The 19486-nt window shown below is 41.0% G+C and overlaps 1 protein-coding gene across 6 annotated transcripts in view; it reads right to left on the reverse strand.

Moving 5' to 3' along the window:
- Positions 1-548: 548 nt before the first annotated feature.
- ccdc14 (coiled-coil domain containing 14) overlaps positions 549-19486 on the reverse strand; it is an 88477-nt gene continuing 69539 nt past the window's right edge. For all 6 annotated transcript variants that reach the window (XM_041201623.1, XM_041201622.1, XM_041201626.1 and 3 more), the window contains one exon: positions 549-4399. In XM_041201623.1, coding sequence (XP_041057557.1) covers positions 3406-4399 — 994 coding nt within the window. In that variant the 3' untranslated portion in view covers positions 549-3405. The remainder of the gene's footprint in view (positions 4400-19486) is intronic.

Genomic DNA, 19486 nt, shown 5'->3' on the forward strand with positions numbered 1-19486 from the left:
TGTCAGATAACTGTCACTCTAGGCAGTTCTCTATTTAACAAGCTAGCCTAACTTACTTAAAGGTTAGTATTATGTCAGATCTTGATTCTTAATCTATACTTAAACCTGAAAAGGACTAAACAGAACTTAGCACGTGAACCTAATTCGCTACTCACTTGGTCTCTGTCTCACTCTGGCATAGTCCCCTGTCTCCTTGCGAGCCCCTACTAGATGGTAGATAAAGGTTAAAAAGTATACTTGGATTTTATAGAAGATTTTGACCAGGTGCCACATGATAGGTTTCTTTATAAGATAATCCTATAGTGTTGGAGGGTAGATTCTGGATTGAATAAACAATTAGTTGCATTCTTATAGGCAGAAGATAGTTCTTTGCACAGGCCCCTTCCTGCAGAAAGGCTAGTTAAAAGCAGGATCCTGCATGGATCTGTGCAACAGTCATTGCACTTCATTATTTATGTTAACATCAGTAACCTGTCTGTAGGTTCAGTGATGACATAAACATTCGTAGTGTTCGATCTTTGGAAAAAAAGACTACAAACAGATTTAGATGTAATAAAGAAACAGCCCACATCTAGCACATTTAATGTAGATAAATGTAATGTTATACATGTGAATTAATGACAGGAATTTGTACATTATGCATGGTCGAACAGGAAAGTGTCCTAAGTGCTATAATGCATGAGTCCCTAAAGGTTCATGACCAGTACCATGATGCTACGGCAAAATAAAATGGAATATCCAGGTTTATTGCTGGAATGATCCAATATTAAACAAAAAGCATTATAGTATCCTTGTTGAAGACCTTAGTTAGACTTCACTCAGAATCCTATATCAGGTTTTGGCTCTATCACATGCTGGACAATGTGAAGATCCTAGGAAAGATTCAGAGAACTACCAAACTGATATGTAGCTTAAAGTCCTTGGTTATCACAATTGGCTTGTAGTATACTTGCTTGATTGGGTGCAGCTCCAACAACACAAGCAGCCCAGCACCATTCAGGACAAAGCAGCTGACTTGATCACACTCCACCCACCACCTCAAACATTCACTCCCTCCATCCCCAATACACCATGGTTGCGATGTATACTATTGGCAATGTGCACTATCGACAATGGGCACTGCACCAACTTGCTAAGGTTCCTCAACAGCACCTTCCAAACCCACAACCTCTACTGTCTAGAAGAACGAGAGTGGTAAGCACATGGGAATATCAGCACATGCAAATTTTTCTCCAAGCACATCATCCTGAATTGGAAATATATTGCTATTCCTTTATCGTTGCTGGGTCAAAATCCTGTAGCAGTATTGTAGGAGCACCCTATACCACACAACTGGAGCAGTTCAAGAAGGTGGCTCACCATCACCTTGTTGGCAATTAGGGATGAGCAATAAATCCTGGCCTTGCTAGCAACACCCACATCTCATGGGTGAAAAAAAAATGTAGGAAAGTAAAGACAAAATGGAGTTTTGATCGTATCATTTAAAATAATGAGGACTAGCCAAACCAATTAGGTTTGATAGGCAGAAGGAGGGGACGTGCGTATTAGTTATGCAAGCACAGAATTAGGTTAAATGTCGGGAGGTTTTACTTATTGCAAACCTCATTGGCCTTTGGAACAACTGGTCAGCTCATGCATCAAGATTTTAAAAAAAAGAGCTGGATGAGCTCCTGACTATGAATAATATCAATACATACAAAAGTTGGTGGGGAGATTGGGTGATGTGCCTCACGGCTATTGGAGTCACCTGGAACTTGTTTTGAGTGCCTTCAGTGATCAGTATACTTTCCCAGAGTTGGCCTATTTTTTTTTACATCAGCTTATTGTTTGTTTGTTTTGCAGGAGGTTACAATGCTGCTGGTGGATAGGGAGTAATGGGAATTTGGGAATCATAATGCATGACTATACACAGGATTAATGAGTCAAATTGTCTTTTCCTGTCTGTTTAATTATCAGCTTGCATTTTTTATTTTTTGGGCAGCCCTATCAAATAGGTGATGGGATTCCTATAATATTAAAGAGTCTCCATTCTAAGCTATTGCAAAATACTCACAGGTAGCATTTTTGTTTATCTGCTATGTCCCCCAGGGGGACAACCAATTGCATTGGGCCAGGGAACTTGAATGGCTTCCTGAGCAGTTTACTAACTTACATATGATTCTCTAACAGCGGCCTCCTTTAAAGGATTAATAACCCAAGCACCTCCAATCTTTCCTCAATTTTGGGCCACCAATTTACAGTGACTGAATAAATTAATTAACTTATTGCATAACATTCTGGGATTTTCCCAATCTTTTGGGATTATAGTGTAATTCTATCCATTTTTTCATAACTCCATAATTTGACCTTGTGGCTCTTCTATGTACAGCCTCAACATTATCAAGTGCTTTAAGGTGATATATAGCAATGGTTAGATGCACTCTGCTTGAACACTGTGCCTCAGTCCTAAAACACTGCATCAGCTTTTCCATTTCTCATTCAAGTCACCCCAAGATTTGAGTGAGATTCCCAAAGTAGTGCCAAACTGGGGGTAGTTCCATCTCTGGGTGTATCTCCAACTAAGGGTTGGATTAAGTCTGCTCAGGCACATTGCACACAGGACTTTGAGCTAGGATTCAGGAAAATATCATTGTCAATTTCAGTTGGATTTGAACGTAGGCCTCAAAAAGGTGAGAAGCTAGTGTCTAACTCCTGGCGACAGTTGGTCCCTCAAACTAGCTGTTAAATCTCTGAACTGATTTTAATTTATAATTGTTAGCAATTACAAAAGTGTATCTAACACCATTCAGGGTTAAACAGGAAGTAATTAGATTGGTGAAATGCTGCATAATGTTGGAAGCATCCAAGTAAGGTAAAGTAAGCCTAATCTCCAGTTTGATGAGTTCCCAAAACATGCATAGGCACTTCAGAAGGATGCTGATGTTGGGAAGGAAAATAGTATCCTAGGAGCGATATAATGATGTATAATCTGATATACTTAAAACGCTTAGAAACTGATTAGTCACCCATATCGTCAACGGAAAGCATCATGGCCTGTACAAACAAGGTGACGCAAACAAACCCTTGAAAAGGTAATACGCTCTTAAAAGAGCCTGATTTTTATAATTAACAATTTCCAAGTACAAAATTAACGGATTTCACCTGAAATAAGTTTCATAAGTTTCTGGATAGCAAGCTAATAAAGAAGCACCACAGTCTATTTTCTGAAATTAAAATGAAATTACAAAAAAAGTGACATCCATGATTGTAAGACACCTCCTAGAAAGAAAATATAAAAACTTACCTAATATATAGGGCAGTTCAAGGCACATTGTATTAAAAATAACATTCTATTATAACACATCATATCATGTTAAAAATTGATGCCAAAAGAATACAAGGCCTCCAAAAAAAGTCAATTTAGCATTAAATATTTTGAGATCGATTTATCTCGAGGTCCTGCTGCAAGCTCTTTTGTAGTCTTGCAATGTTAGCATCTAGAGCTGCTAAACTATTCCTGAAGTCTTGTTCATCACAGGAATTAAATGAAGAAATAGATGACATACTCCAGCCAGATTTTATAGATCTATAATCAATACTTGAGAAGCTTGAATCTATTGCTGATACTTTGTCGTTATGTAATTGTGTCCTGTTTCTTTGATGTGGGAGAGATGTACATAAATTGAAATTGGATTTGGGAAGGCCTATAATATTGTCTGGAAAATCGAGACCAGTTATGTCCAAAGATCTCAAGTGAATCTGGTCATTTTCTGCTATTGCCATTCCCATTCTTGATGAATCATTTACTGCAGTCTTCTCTTTTAACTTGTGAATGATGGGTATTTCTTCAGGAAGAGCTTTTTCTGGCTTTTCTAACCCATCCAGGAAACGAGGCATTCCATTACATGAACTTTCATTGTCAGAGTGTAACTTCTTTGATCCAGTATTTAATTGTAGTGGTGTACATTTCCTCCTTTCGGCTGATTCATTTTCTTGCTTGGAGGCATTGCCAACTAATGGAATGTATGTGGTTTCATCCAGGTTAGAGTCCTCATGTCTTCTAGTAATACGATTCTCAGTCTGTGCATTGTACCTAGAAAAGCTTGTGGGTGAAGACTTTGCTGACAGGACATTACTTTGGTATATTTCTGTGGTTGCAGATGTTAAATAAGGTTGAATTGGAATGGTCAAAGGTTCAGATTCAGGTATTTTACATGATGATGATAAAGATTGTGTGTCGTGGTCAGAATTAGTATCCAGGTTTTTAAGGTAAACTGTCACAGAGCTCAAACCTGGATCATCCTGTAGCTGTTTCTCATATTCCTGCAGGAGGTTTTTAGTAAGTCTGGATGTGGGTTTGGCTTTCGTGCAATCTATGCTAAGGTCAGAAAGGAGTCTTGCCATGCTGCTTTGCAGGTTTCTGTTAAAACAACCAAGCAATATAGTCAGTTGGTGAAAATAGTTAACATTTCCCACCGATTACTAAAATACTAATACTACATTAGTAGAGCAGTTCATAAAAAGATAATCAAATCTGCAATTTCAATGTGATCACCTTTCATATCTGTATAGAATGAAACAAACGTGTTTTTGAACAGGAATATTCTGCAAGTTTGTGGTGTAAAATGAGAGACATAAATTAAGATGACATAAGTTTGAGTTCCTGGTCTATTCTCTATTCTTGGCTTTATGCAGATACAGTGATCTGGTATTGATTGGGTTTTGGGAGAGAGAAAAAGGAGGAAGTGATGTGTGTGTATTGGGAATCATGGTGCAGCCAGAAACTATGACCATGTAGTTGAGCCATCCTGTTCATGTTGCTGAAATGCTTTAATATTGAAATAAAAACAGAAAATGCTGGAAAAACTCAACAGGTCTGACAGCATCTGTGGAAAGAAAAAGAGTTAATGTTTTGCATCCGTGTGACTCTTCTTCAGAGCTAAAGAGGAGAAATATGATGGAATTTATGCTGTTTGGTGGGGGGGGGGGGGGGGGGGGTGATGGAGCAGGTAAAACAGGATAGAAGGGCAGTGATAGGTGGGTTAAGAAGACGTTGACAAAGATGTCATGGACACAAAACAAAGGGAGTATTAATGGTAGTAATAAAGGCTGAAGAAGGTTCTGATAGTGGCATAAAGGTAAGAAAGCAGAATGTGTGAATAACAGGACACAATAGCTTTAATAATGAATGTTTTAACATTCTCAGGCTGTTGTCACCCTGGCTAAGCTGGCATTTATTGCCCATCCCTAGTTGTCACAAAAAGGTGGTAGTGGGCTTTCTTGAAATATTGTACTCCATGTCAAGGACTGTGGTTCAAAATTCTTACCTGACAGCAATGACAATGAAGGAACAACAAAAAATCAGCAGGATTTTCCACACCCTCCCAGCGCCATGATCTTCCGGTCCTGCGGCAAGTCAATGGACTTCTGGCTGGGGCACTGCCTTGTCCCGTCCGTGACGGGGTGGGGCCGGAAAATCCCAGCCTATATGTCTGAGTCATATTGGAGTATAACTTGGATAAGAATTTATAGGTGATGGTATTCTAATGCATCTGCTGCCCTCGTCAGTCTAAAGTAGTGGAGGCGGGGGAGTTGGGTAGTGTTGCTGAAGAATCCTTGGCAAATTGCTTCAGTGCATCCTGTGGATAGTACACGCTTCAGCCACGGTACAGTACACAGTGCTGGAGTTTTTTTTCCTTTTAACGGGACATAAGTGTCGCTAGCTCAGCCAGCATTTTTATTGCCAATCCCTAATTGCCCTTGAGAAGGTGGTGGTGAGCTGTCTTCTTGAACCTCTGCAGTCCCTGTGGTGTAGCTATATGTACTGTGCTGTTAGGAAGAGAGTTCCAGGATTTTGCCCCAGTGACAGTGAAGGAATGGCGATATAGTTCCAAGCCAGGATAGTATGTGGCTTGGGAGGGGAACAGTGCATCTTGTAAATGGTACACACTGCTGCCATTGTGCACTGGTGGTGCATAATTCCCAGGCTCTAACTTGCTCTTGTAGCCACAGTATTTAGATGGCTGGTCTAGTTCAGTTTCTGGTCAATGGTAACCCCCAGGAGGTGGATAGTAGGGGATTCAGTGAAGATAATGCCAATGAATACCAAGGGGACATGGATGGATTCTCTATTGTTGAGGATCATGTCAATAGTTAACCCCAAAAGGTTTATAGTGGGATAAATCAATGATGCTAATTCTACTGAATGTCAAGGGCAAGTGATTAAGCTATCCCTTGTTGGAAGTGTTCATTGCCTGACAGTTGGGTGGCATGAATGTTACTTGCCACTTATCAGGATGTTTGTCAGCACGTGGCATGGATAGCTTAATTATCTGAGGAATTATGAATGAAGCTTAATACTTCACTCGTCAGTGAACAGGCTTCTTCTGACCTTATAATGGAGGGAAGATAATTGACAAAGCAGCTGAAGATAGCTGTAACGTCCTGAGGTTGAGATGATTGAACAGGGAATAACTTTGCAGAGCATAAAGAATCGGTCATCCTCAATCTATAGAATGAACAAAATCCATTATCCAGGAAATATGATGTCTTAAAATACTTTGGGCTAAGTTTTGCCCAGAAAAATAATCCTGCAGATTTTCTCAGAGTAGATTTGCAAACCTCATATGTCTAGCAGGGAGATGAATTCTAAGGGAGCTTGGGTTGGAGATAGAGTTAGAGGGGCTATAACTCGGTAGCCCAGTCTGCAGTCCTGAATCCCTGAACACAGCTCAGTACAAGACTGGTGAATTCAAAGTCTAAAACGTTTAGACAGTTTGTTGACCTCACACCAATGTTTAGTATAATTACATTTTAGTAATTTCTTAAAGTATAGCTCAAGTGCAAAATGTAATTCATAAATTAGCATACAACATAATTTTGATACTCCTTTTCAGTAATGACCCCAGCCAAATGCATTTCTCAAGCAATCAGATGTCAATGAGGGCCATCTAGTGGTCAAAATTATACTATGGACAATTGAAAACCTGCTTCCTGAGAAGAATATTTTTTTCCAAGATACAATCCCTATACACAATTCTGTTACAGTAAATTAGATACAATTGGATTTAAAGCAGCTACACTTCTGTGTGAAACAAATAAATCAGTGACAATAAGAAATATGAAAAAATAGGAATTAGAAATCCAGGATATCAATATATCTTGAAATAAGTAGCAATAATAGAGACAAATAATTTACTAAGTTCTGGAGGTGAGTTTGAAGTTATGAAATGCTTCATGTCAGGTATATAAAGCAAAAAAGACAAATTTCATACTTAAAAGGGGAAAAGTAATCAGTGTTCATTAAAATGTTGTCTTCTTGTTACACATGGCAAGAAAGAGGAACAAAATTTGTTCTAATTAGAAATGTAAAAAGCCAACGCTGCAGCTACACATCCAACAAACTTTTGAATTTAGTTTGGATTTTTGTACTCACCATCCAATAAAAAGTATGAATTTCCTCACCATTTTTGGTATATTTCTTCTACATAATCAAAATACATTTAAGAACATCAGAAATAGGTTAGGTGCAAGATTGGGCATTTTGGTCCCTTGGGCCTGCACTGCCATTCGATATGATCATGGCTGACCTTCTAGCTCAGCTACATCATCTCGCACTATCTCTACACTCCTCGGCTTCCTTAGTATCCAAAAATCTGCTGATCTGTGATTTGAATATACTCAACTACTGAGCATCCTCTGTGGTAGAGAATTCCAAAGATTCACAAATCTTTGCGTGAAGAAATTTCTCTTCATTTCAATCCTAGACGGCTGACCCTTTATTCTGAGACATGACCCATAGTTCTAAATGCCTCAGCAGCTCCCCTGTCAGGCCCTTTGAGTGTTTTAGATGTTTCAGTGAGATCACTTCTCATTCTTCTAAACTCAAGGGAATATAGGACTGGCCTACTGAATCTCTCCCTATGAGACAATACCTTCATCCCAGTTTTCAACCTGCAGAACATTCATTGCACTCCCTTGAATATATTCTTTCTTAGGGAAGGAGACCAACAGTCTACTCGACACTCCAGGTGTTGTCTAACCAAGACCTTATATGATTGCAGTAAGATTGCTTTACTCTTATATGCCAATTCCTTTGTAATAAAATACCATTTGCTTTCCTTATTGCTTGCTATATCTGCATGTTAACTTTGTGATTCATGTATAGGGACACCCAGGTCCCTCTGGATACCAACATTTTCTAATCTCTCACTTATTGAAAAATATTATGCTGAACCATTTTCCCTATCAAAATGAATGAAGTCAAACTTCATATTGCCTCACACTATACTTTATTTCCCATATTCTTGTCATTCACTTATGCTGCCTAAATCGTCTTGCAGCCTTTTTGCATCTTTCCGACAGCTTAAATTTCTACCAAACTTTGTATCATCAACAAACTTGGATACATTACACTCAATCACCCTATGTTATTAATATAGATTGTGAACAGCTGAGGGTCAATCACAGATCATTGTAGTATCCCACCAGTTACAGCCTATCAACCCGAAAATTACATTTATTTCAGGCCTGTTTCTGTCTGTTAACCAATCCTTAATCCATGCTAATATATTACCCTAATCTCATGAGCCTAATTTTGTGTAATAACCTCTTCTTTGGCAGCTTATCAGATATTTTTTGAAAACCCAAATACACTACATCCACTGGTCCCCCCTCATCTACTGTTAGTTACAACTTCAAAGAGTGCTAATAAATCTGTCAAACATGATTTCCCTTTCATAAATCTGTGTTGTCTCTGCCCAATTTTCTAAATGCCAAGCTATCACAACACAAATAATAGATCCTAGAATATTTCCTTATACCCATTACAAGCAAACTGGCCTATAGTTCCCTGTTTTCTCTCTCCTTCACTTCTTTAATAGCAGTGTTTTGTTTACTACCTTCCAAGCAATGGGGATTATAGTAGATCTTCCAGAATTTCCTAGATTCAAAATTAATGCATTCACTATCCGGAGCCACCCGCTTTAGAACTCTAGGGTGTATGCTATCATATCAGGTACAAAGAATTTATCAGCTTTTAGTTTGATTAATATCTCTAGTACCATTTATTTTCTAATACTAATATTGTTAAGTTTCTCAAGTCACTAGACCTCGGTTCCCCATAACTTCTGTGATCATTTTGTCTTGTGAAGACAGAAAAAGTGTTGGATATTCAAGTACCCATAGGGTCAGATTTCAAAATCGTGGTCCCACAGGTTGTCCCAGGATCCCGATGCTTCCAGGACAGTTTTGAATTTTCAAAGGGCTGGTGGAGGCTAGGGAATGGGAACCCACTTGCCGCTGATTAATGGCCCAATAAAAGGTCCTTAAGGAGCTTGCTAAGGAATCTGTTGGGTGGAGAATGTGATTTTCAATATTTAATTCAGCAAACCAGAAAAGTCTGGTGCATGTTGGTGCCCAGCTGTCAAGTTCAATCACAGGGACATAAGAAACTTTCTCTGCCTATAATGAAAACTGAATTTTCATGGCTCTACTTGTATTGGTTTGAGTGCCCTACCTTCATTTTGCCTGAATGGCCTCTTCATTCATGCTGACTGGCCCTCTAAGGTGGTGTCTGTTCCATTTGTCAAGGCAGCAGCAGGCTGCAACATGGTGTTAACAATCTTATAAGCCTCATAATTGTATGTTTTGGGACTGTGTCTTTAATGAAGGGGGTCATGTGACCTGTTCTGACATCTGCCTGACATCAAGCCTTGGCTGGTTTGATTGAGGGAGATTAAGCAGGACCCAGATTGTTTTACTGGGAAGAACGTGCAAGATGTTTACGCTTGGATACAATGGTGAAAGCAGCTGTGATGCCAGTGGACGGACTGTGAATCTCCAAGTCCCAGATAAGTGTGCAGAATGTCAGGTTCCAAATAGTAGAGCTTTAAACTGTCCATTTAATTCCAAGATGAAAGAGTTAGGCTCTCAAGGATAGTTAACCTGCATCTCTACCTCAAAACAAGGCCCATATGATGCACATTGCCATGGTGATAGGCTTTGAGATGGGAAGGGTACAAAAGAAGCCATTGTGAAATCAGGTTACAGGCTTTTCTATAATATCACAGACACGTTAGCCTGCCAGGGTCCGGGAGACAGAATGAGCAGCTGGAGGATGAGAGTTTCTACGGTTCATCACGTTGGATGCTTGCACTTGAATTGAAAAGACTAAATTCACAAGGACTTAAAACGAGGCTCGAAAATCCACCTAGCTTGCACTAGAAGTTGGGGGGGGGGGGGCGGTAGATCTCCAGTAATACTCTCAGCGAGAAGGACAGTTCTGGGGTTACAAGTTACCAGGCTGAGAAAGGAAAATAACAGAAGTAAATCCTTGAGAGTTAGGAATCCATTTATGTGAACATACGGAATAGGAGCAGAAGTAGGCCAATCAGCCCTTCAAGCCAACTCCATCATTCATTAAGACCATGGCTGATCTATTTGCATTTCCACATTCTCATCTACCCCTGATAACCTCCGATTCCCTTGCCTAACCAGAATCTATCTACCTCCAGCTTAAAAATATCCAATAACTCCACCTCCACCACCTTCTGAGGCACAGAATTCCAAAGTCTCAACTCTCAGAAAAACAATTCCGCTGATCTCTGTCCTAAAAAGGCAACCGCAAATTTTAGAACAGTGCCCCCTAGCTCTGGACATACCCACAAGAGGAAAAATGTTTCCTACGTCCACCTTGTCAATATCGTTCAGGATCTTCTATACTTCAGACAAGTCACCCCTCACTCTTCTAAACTCCAGTGGAATCAAGCCCCCAGTCTGTCCAACCTTTCTTCATAAGGCAATCCACACATTCAAGGTATCAATCTAGTAAACATCCTCTGAACCACCTCCAACATGGTTACATCCTTCCTTAAATAAGGAAACCAAAACTGCACACAATATTTGAGATGTGGTCTCACCAATGCCCTGTATAACAGAAGCATAACATCCTTATTTTTATGTTCAGTTCCTCCCGTAATAAAAGGCTAGCATTCCATTAGCCTTCTTAATTACCTGCTGTACCTGCATACCAACTTTCTGTGACTCGTGTACGAGAACACCTAGATCCCTCTGCACCTCAGAATTCTGCAGCAGTTCTCCATTTATGTAATACTCTTTTTTTTACTCTTTCTGCCTGAATGAACAACTTCACATTTACCCATATTATACTCCATCTGCCAGGTTTTTGCCCACTCAACCTATCTATATCTGTCTGCAACCTCCTTATGTCCTGTGTCATCTGCAAATTTAGCTTTCAGGCCTTCGCTCCCCTCGTCTCTCATCGATATAAATTGTAAAAAGTTGAGGCCCCAGCACAGACCCCTGTGGGAGTACACTTGTCACATCCTGCCAATCAGAAAAAGACCCATTTATGCATGCTTTATTTTCTGGCAGCCAACCAAAATTCTATCCATACTAAAACATTACACCCCTACACCATGAGCTTTTATTTTCTGCAATAAACTTTGATGTGGTGCCTTATTAAATGCCTTCTGGAAATCCAAGTACAGCAGGTCTACAGGCTCCCCATTATCCACAGCGCATGTTACTTCTTCAAATAACTCTAATATTTTGGTTAAATATGATTTTCCTTTCACAAAACCATGCTGACTCTTCCCGATTACATTGGGTTTCTCTAAGTGCCCAGCCATAACCTCCTTAGTGATCGATTCTAACACCTTCCCCACGACAGACATCAAGCTAACTGGCCTACAGTTTCCTGATTTCTGCCTCCCTCTCTTCGAGTAGAAGGGTTACATTTGCTACTTTCCAATCTCATGGCGCTTTCCCAGAATCTAGGATATTTTGGAAAGTTAACACCAACGCATCTACTACCTCATTAGCCACCTCTTAAGACCCTAGGATGAAGTCCATCAAGACCCGGAGACTTGTTAGCCTGCAGCTCCATCTGTTTGCTCGATACTGTTTCCCTAGTTATTATATTTTCACCAAATTCCTCTCTCCCTTCCACCTTCTGATTTACAGCCATTACTGGAATGTTTTTTGTATCCTCTATATTAAAGACAGAAACCAAATATTTGTTCATTTCACCTACCATTTCCTTATTATGTACTATTAACTGCCCATTGGTTCTCCAGAGAGTGACAACACTACTTACTCTTTTCCTCTTTAAATACCTGTAGAAACTCTTCCAATCTGTTTTTATATTTCTAGCTAGCTTCTTCTCATACTCTAATTTCTTTCTCCTGATTAACCTTTTAGTCATTCTGTGCCATTCTTTATATTCTGACCAATCATCTGATTTACCATTCATCTTTGCACAATTTGTATGTTTTTTCCTTAACTTCTTTAGTTAACCACGGATGATGGGTTCTCCCTTTAGGATTTTTCTTTATTGTATGAAGATATTTATTCTGAGTATTCTAAAATATCCCATTAAATGTCTGCCACTGCTCGTCTACTGATCTACCCCCTAACCTAGTATTCCTTTCCATGATAGCTAGCTCAGCTTTCATGCCCACAAAGTTGCCCTTGTTTAAGTTTAAAATACTAGTCTTAGACCCACTCTGCTCCCTTTCAAACTGGATGTAAAATTCAATCATATTGTGGCCACTGCTACTAAAAGGTGCCTTCACTCTGAGGTCATTAATTAATCCTGTCACATTACACAATAGCAAGTCTAACATAACCTGCCCTCTGGTTGATTCCAGAATGTGCTGCTCTAAGAAACTAATCAAAAAAGCATTCTATGAACTCCTCATCCAGGCTACTACTGCCAATCTAATTTTTCTAGTTTACATGTAGATTAAAATCACCGATGATTATTGCCATCCCTTTATCACAAGCACCCAATATTTCTTCTTGTATGCCTTGTCCTAAATTGTGGTTAATGTTAGGGGGCCTGTAGACCATTCCCACTAGTGACTTCTTCCCCCTACTTCCATCCAAACCAATTCTACATCCTGATCTCCCGAACCAAGGTCGTCTCTAACTATTGCACCAATCCTTAATCAATAGTGCTACCCTGCCACCTTTACCTAGCTTCCTGTTCCTCTTGAATGTCATATCCCCTCAATATTCAGGACTCAATCCTTGTCATCCAGCAGCCATGTCTCCTTAATGGCTATCAGTTCATACTTATTTACTTTAATGTGCGCTATCATTTCATTTACTTTGTTATGAATGCTACAACCATTCAGATACAGAGCCTTTAGTTTTGTCTTTTTGTTATCTTTGTAACATCTAGTCTTGACTATTGGCATATTCTTAGGTTTAATCTCTGTGCCCCTTCCTGCTATTCAATGATCCTCATTTCCCATATTACTATTATGATATCCTGCCTTGAATCTATCCCTTGATTTGCCACATCTACCCAAGATTGATCCCTCACCCTCTTATTTAGTTTAAAGCCCTCTCTACTTCTCTAGTTATGTGATTTGCAAGAACACCCATCCCAGCGCGATTCAGGTGTAGACCTTCCCAATGGTACAGCCCCCACTTTCCCCAGTACAGGTGCCAGTGCCCCACAAACTGGAACCCACTTCTCCCACATCAGTATTTGAGCCACGCATTCATCTTTCTAATCTTATTTGCCCTATGCCAATTTGTACATGGCTCAGGTAATAATCCAGAGATAATTATCTGTGAGGTTCTGCTTCTTAATTTGATACTTAGCCTCTCATACTGACTATGTAGAACCTCCATCCTGTCCTGCCTATGTCATTGGTATCTACATGGACCACGATAACTGGATCCTCCCCCTCACACTGCATGTTCCTCTCCAGCCCTGAGCGAATGTCCTGAACCCTTGCATTGGACAGGCAACACAGCCTTCTGGACTCCAGCTCTTTGTTGCAGAGAACAGTGTCAATCCCCCTCACTATACTGTAGAGTCAGTGGAGGCAACCAAGTTTGTGGTGGGGACCAAAAACAATGGCTTCAGTCCTCCCAATACTTGGATGTCAGACAAGCTGTATGATAATTTAGAGATCTTGGAGGGTGGTGAGATAAATCTGAGTGTCAACAGTATTCATGCGGAAACTGGCATGTTTTTGGATGATGTCACTGACGGGTAGCATGTAGATGAGAAATGGGAGGGGAACAAGGGTAGATAGGTAACAATGCAGGAATGGGAAAATAAGTCACTGACAGTGATTCTTTGGCTGCAATTAAATAGGTAAGAATGGAACCAGCCAAGTGCAGTTCCATCTAGCTGGATGTCAATGGAAAGGTATTGGAAGAAGATGATGTGATCAGTTGTGTCAAAGGCTGCATGCAGAATAAGAAGGAATGGTTTACCTTTTTCACAGTCATGTGGAATGTCATTTGTGACTTTAAGAAGAGTTGTTTCTGTACTGTGGCAGGGGTGGAAGCGTGATTGGTGGAATTCAAAGAGGTCAAGGGTTGGTTTCCTGACGAGAGGGGTGATCACAGCAGATGTGAAGGAGGGACAGAGAGAAAAGTTAATAACAGTTAATATGGGAGCTAGGAAGGGAAGTTGGATGGTCAGTACTTTGTAGGAATAGGACTCAGAGCAGGAGGTGGGTCTCATGGACAAGATGAACGCAGAGATGGCATAAGGGAAGATAGGAGAGAAAGATACAAGTTCAGGACTAGGGTAAGGAGTAAGCCTTTGGGCAAGTTCAGACATTGGGTTAGGGAAAGGGAGAGAAGTGGCAGATGCAACTAATCAGATGGTCTCAATTTTGGTGACAAAGAAATCCTTGAACTCCTCACACGCTGTTGGAGTTGAGGGTGGAGGAGACAGGGAAGAGGGGTTTAAGAAAATAGTTTGCAATAGTGAGAAGAAGCTGGGTTTTCCTTTTCATTCCAGGGATGATCCTGGAATAGTGAGCAGTTTTAGCAGACAAGACCGGGACCCTATGGTGCTTTATGCAGTCCAGCCAGATCAGAGTGAGGGGCTAAACCGGTTGTCTGGCATATCTTTTCATCCCTTAGTTTTATTCCTTAAAAGAATGTATAATTGTTGCAAGTTATGAATGAATGCCTTAAAATATTGGCATTGCTTTTCTACTGCCATTATCTTTTAATGTAGTTTCTGAATCTACCTGAGCCAACTACTCCTCATACCTACAAGGTTTGCTTTGTTCAGATTTAATGTCTTAATTTCAAACTTAATGACATTATTCAGAAACCCAAGATAGAATTCTACCAGATCATGACTACACTTTCTCAGATGCTCCTTCCTGTCTCATTGCACAAAACAAGAACTAAAGTAGCCCTTCCTGAATTGATTCTTTACATTCTGATCTAGAAAACTATCTTCAATGCATCTCAAGAACTCACCCCCAACAATATTACTGCAAATTTGGTGTGCCCAGCTGAAAAAAATATTTAAAGTATTGTTTTTTAAATTCATTTACGCAATATGGAATTCGCTGGCTGGGCCAGTATTTTTTGCCCATCCCAAATTGCCCGTAAGAAGGTGATAGTGAGCTGCCTTCTTGAATCGTTACAGGACATGTGGTGTAGCTACACCCACAGTGCTGTTAGGAAGGGAGTTCCAGGATTTTAAACCAGCGACAGTGAAGGAATGGCTAAATATTTTCAAGTCAGAATGATGAGTGATTTGGATGGGAATTTCCAGGTGGTGGTGTTCCCATCCATCTGCTGCCCTGGTCCTTCTATATGGTAGTGGTTGTGGGTTTGGATGGTGCTGTTGAAGGAGCCTTGTTGAATTCCTGGAGTACATCTTGTAGCTGGCACATACTGCTGCTACTATGTGTCGGTAGAGTGGAGAGTGAATGTTTGTGGATGTGGTGCCAATCAAGTTTTGTCCTGGACGGTGTCAAGCTTCTTGAGTATTGTGGGAGCTGCACTCAACCATGCAAGTGGGGAGCATTCCATCACACTCCTGACTTGTGCTTTGTAGATGGTGGACAGGCTTAGGAGAGTCAGGAGGTGAGTTAATCGTTGCACGATTCATAGCCTCTGATCTGCTCTTGTAGCCAGAGTATTCATATGGCTAGTCCAGTTCAGTTTCTGGTCAATTGTAACTCCCAGGATGTTGATAGTGGGGGATTTCAGTGATGGTAATGCCATTGATGTCAAGGAGCGATGATTAGATTCTGTCTTGTTGGAGATGGTCATTGCCTGGCACTTGTGTGGTGCAAATGTTACTTGCCACTTGTCAGCCCAAGCCTGGATATTGTCCAGGTCTTGCTGTATTTGGACATGGACTGCTTCAGTATCTGAGAAGTCGCAAATGGTGAACATTGTGTAATCATCAGCGAACATCCCCACTTCTGATCTAATGGTGGAAAGAAGGTCATTGATGAAGCAGCTGAAGATGGTTGGGCTTAGGACACTACCCTGAAGAACTCCTGCAGTGATGTCCTGGAGCTGAGATGACTGACCTCCGACAACCACAGCCATCTTCGTTTGTGCTAAGTAGGAGCCCATCCAGTGGAGAGTTTTCCCCTTGATTTCCATCGACTTCAGTTTTGCTAGGGCTCCTTGATACCACACTCGGTCAAATGCAGCCTTGATGTCAAGGGCAGTCACTCTCACCTCACCTTGGGTGTTCAGCTCTTTTGTCCATGTTTGAAAATAAGGCTGTAATGAGGTTAGGAGCTGAGTGCTCCTTGTGGAACCCAAACTGAGCATCAACGAGCAGGTTATTGCTAAGCAAGTGCTGCTTGATAGCACTGTCAAATGACTCTTTCCATTACTTTACTGATGATCGGGAGTAGACTGATAGGCAGTAATTGGACGGGTTGGATTTGTCCTGCTTTTTGCGTACAGGACGTACCCAGGCAATTTTAATTTTCCATAGCCGGGTAGATGCCAGTGTTGTAGCTGTACTGGAACAGCTTGGCTACGGAAATGGCAAGTTCTGGAGCACAAGTCTTCAGTACTATTGCTGGAATATTGTCAGGTCCTATAGCCTTTGCACTATCCAGTGCCTTCAGCCTTTTCTTGATATCATGCGGAGTGAATTGAATTGGATGAAGACTGGCATCTGTGATGTTAGGGACCTCTGGAGGAGGCCAAGATGGATCATCCATTCAGCACTTCTAGCTGAAGACTGTAGCAAATGTTTCAGCTTCATCTTTTGCACTGGATGTGCTGGGTGCCCCTATCATTGAGGATGGAGATATTTGTGGAGCCTCCTCCTCCAGTGACTTGTTTAATCGTCCACCACCATTCATGACTGGGTGTGGCAGGACTGCAGAGCTTAGATCTGATCCATTGGTTGTGGGATCAGTTAGCTCTGTCTATCACTTGCTGCATATGTTGTTTGGGACGCAAGTAATCCTGTGTTATAGCTTCACCAGGTTGACACCTCATTTTTAGGTATGCCTGGTGCTGCTCCTGGCATGCCCTCCTGCACTCTTCATTGAACCAGGGTTGATCCCCTGGCTTGACGGTAATGGTCGAGTGGGAGACAAGCCGGGCCACCAGGTTACAGATTGTATTACCCTGTATTATCCTGGTTTACATGAACTTCTAATTTCCGGATTTAAATTCTCCCAACACTACAGCTATTATGAGGAGATCTGTAACTACTCGCATTGTTTCGCCCTGTTGTTTTTTTTAGCCCTCCCTAACTGATTTTTCATCTTAATTTTCTGAGTGAAAATCCTCTCTCACTCTCTTTATCCCATCCTTTATTTCAGAGCCATTACCTACTTTTCTAATTTGTATATCTCTTTTAAGGTCAAGTATACTAAAATATTTAATTTCCAACATTGCCACTCTGCAATTGAGGCTCTGCAATGGCTGTTAGGTCAAACCCATTAATTTCAACATGGGGCAGGGAGGCTGAGCAGCATTGGACAAGGTGGGGTTGGCGGAGGGAGAATGGAGAGGGAGGAGGCTGAAGTAGTTTGTGCCCGTATGCAACAAGACCTGGACAACATTCAGGCTTGAGCTAATGAATGGCAAGTAACATTCGCACCACACAAGTACCATCTCCAACAAGAGAGAATCTAACCATCTCCCTTGACATTCAATGGCATTAACATTGCTGAAACCCCCAGAATCAACATCCTCAGGGTTACCATTGACCAGAAACTGAACTGGACCAGCCATTTAAATACTGTGGCTACAAGAGTAGGTCAGATGCTATGAATTATGCAGCGAGTAACTCACCGCTCAACCTCTTGCCTGTCCATTTACAAGGTACAAGTCAGGAATGTGATGGAATACTCTCCACTTGCCTGGATGAGTGCAGCTCCAACAATACTCGAAGCTAGGACAAAGCAGCCTACTTGATTGGCACCTCATCCACCAACTTCAATATTCACTCCCTCCACCATCAACAGTGGCAGCAGTGTGTACCACTACAAGATGCACTGCAGCAACTCACCAAGGCTCCTTCAACAGCATTTTCCAAATTTGCGACCTCTACCACCAAGAAGAGCAAAGGCCGTACAGGATAAGCCCATGTTTCCTAACAAGAGGTGAGTACTGAAGAATCCCCATACATACCTCCAGCGAATCAGTTAGGAACCTTTGTAGACAATCCACAATGGAGCTGGTATCCTTCAGAGAAACAATCTTGCTTCCAGCAACCTTGGAAGACTGAAAATGATTACCCCCATAAAAGGGAAGGAAAGAGGGAAGAGAACTAGGTTCAGCCTTAAGCCCAACCACAGAACTCTCCAGCAGAAAACAAGTTCCAGAATCAAACTCCCTAGCCAACGTCCAGAGTGTTAAATTCACTCTTCATACATTGAGTAAAGGATGAATCTGGAGGCAGTCTTTTCCTTAATACAGATTGATTCACAAAACCGCATAGTACAGGCACAGACTCCCTTTTTCCTCTTCCTACACTGATGTATACCAGTTCTTATGTTCTTAAGAATGATTCCCTAATCTTCCCCAAGTTAATAACAGCTAATCTCACTTAAACTAAAGCATGCACTTCATTGTAACAGGGATCCAAAATTAATACAGAGGATGCCTCACAACCTCAGAAAACCAACTATCAGATTACAAAATGAACTACAAATAACATCTACAGCCATTACCACTCCTTTTGACTTTTGTTCAATTACATCTTTGTTATTTAATCTCTCTTGCTCTCTAACCTAGCCCAGACCTTTCATTTTGTTCTACTTCCCCCTTCTGCTTTCAACAACATAAAATCAAAAACATTTCTACTTCTCTTCAGTTCCGAAGTCATATTCGATTCAAAATGTTAAATGATTTTCTCTCCAAAATTGCTGCCAGACGTGCTGAGTCATAGAAGTCTACAGCACAGAAAAAAGCCCTTTGGCCCACCGAGCCTGCACCGGTCAAACAAGTACCTAACTATTCAAATCCCATTTTCCAGCACTAGGACCATAGACTTGTATGCCATGGCATTGCAAATGCACACCCAAATACTTCCGAAATGTTATGAGAGTTTCTGCCACTAGCACCCTTTCAGGCAGAGAGTTCCAGATTCCCACCACCCTCTGGGTGAAAAAATTCTTCCTCACATCCCCTCTAAACCTCTTGCCCCTTACCTTAAATCTATGCCCCCTGGTTATTGATCCCTCCACCAAGGGAAAAGTTCCTTCCTGTCTACCCTATCTAT

This window comes from Carcharodon carcharias, chromosome 12, assembly GCF_017639515.1.
Source record: "Carcharodon carcharias isolate sCarCar2 chromosome 12, sCarCar2.pri, whole genome shotgun sequence".
In the NCBI taxonomy this organism is placed as follows: Eukaryota; Metazoa; Chordata; class Chondrichthyes; order Lamniformes; family Lamnidae; genus Carcharodon; species Carcharodon carcharias.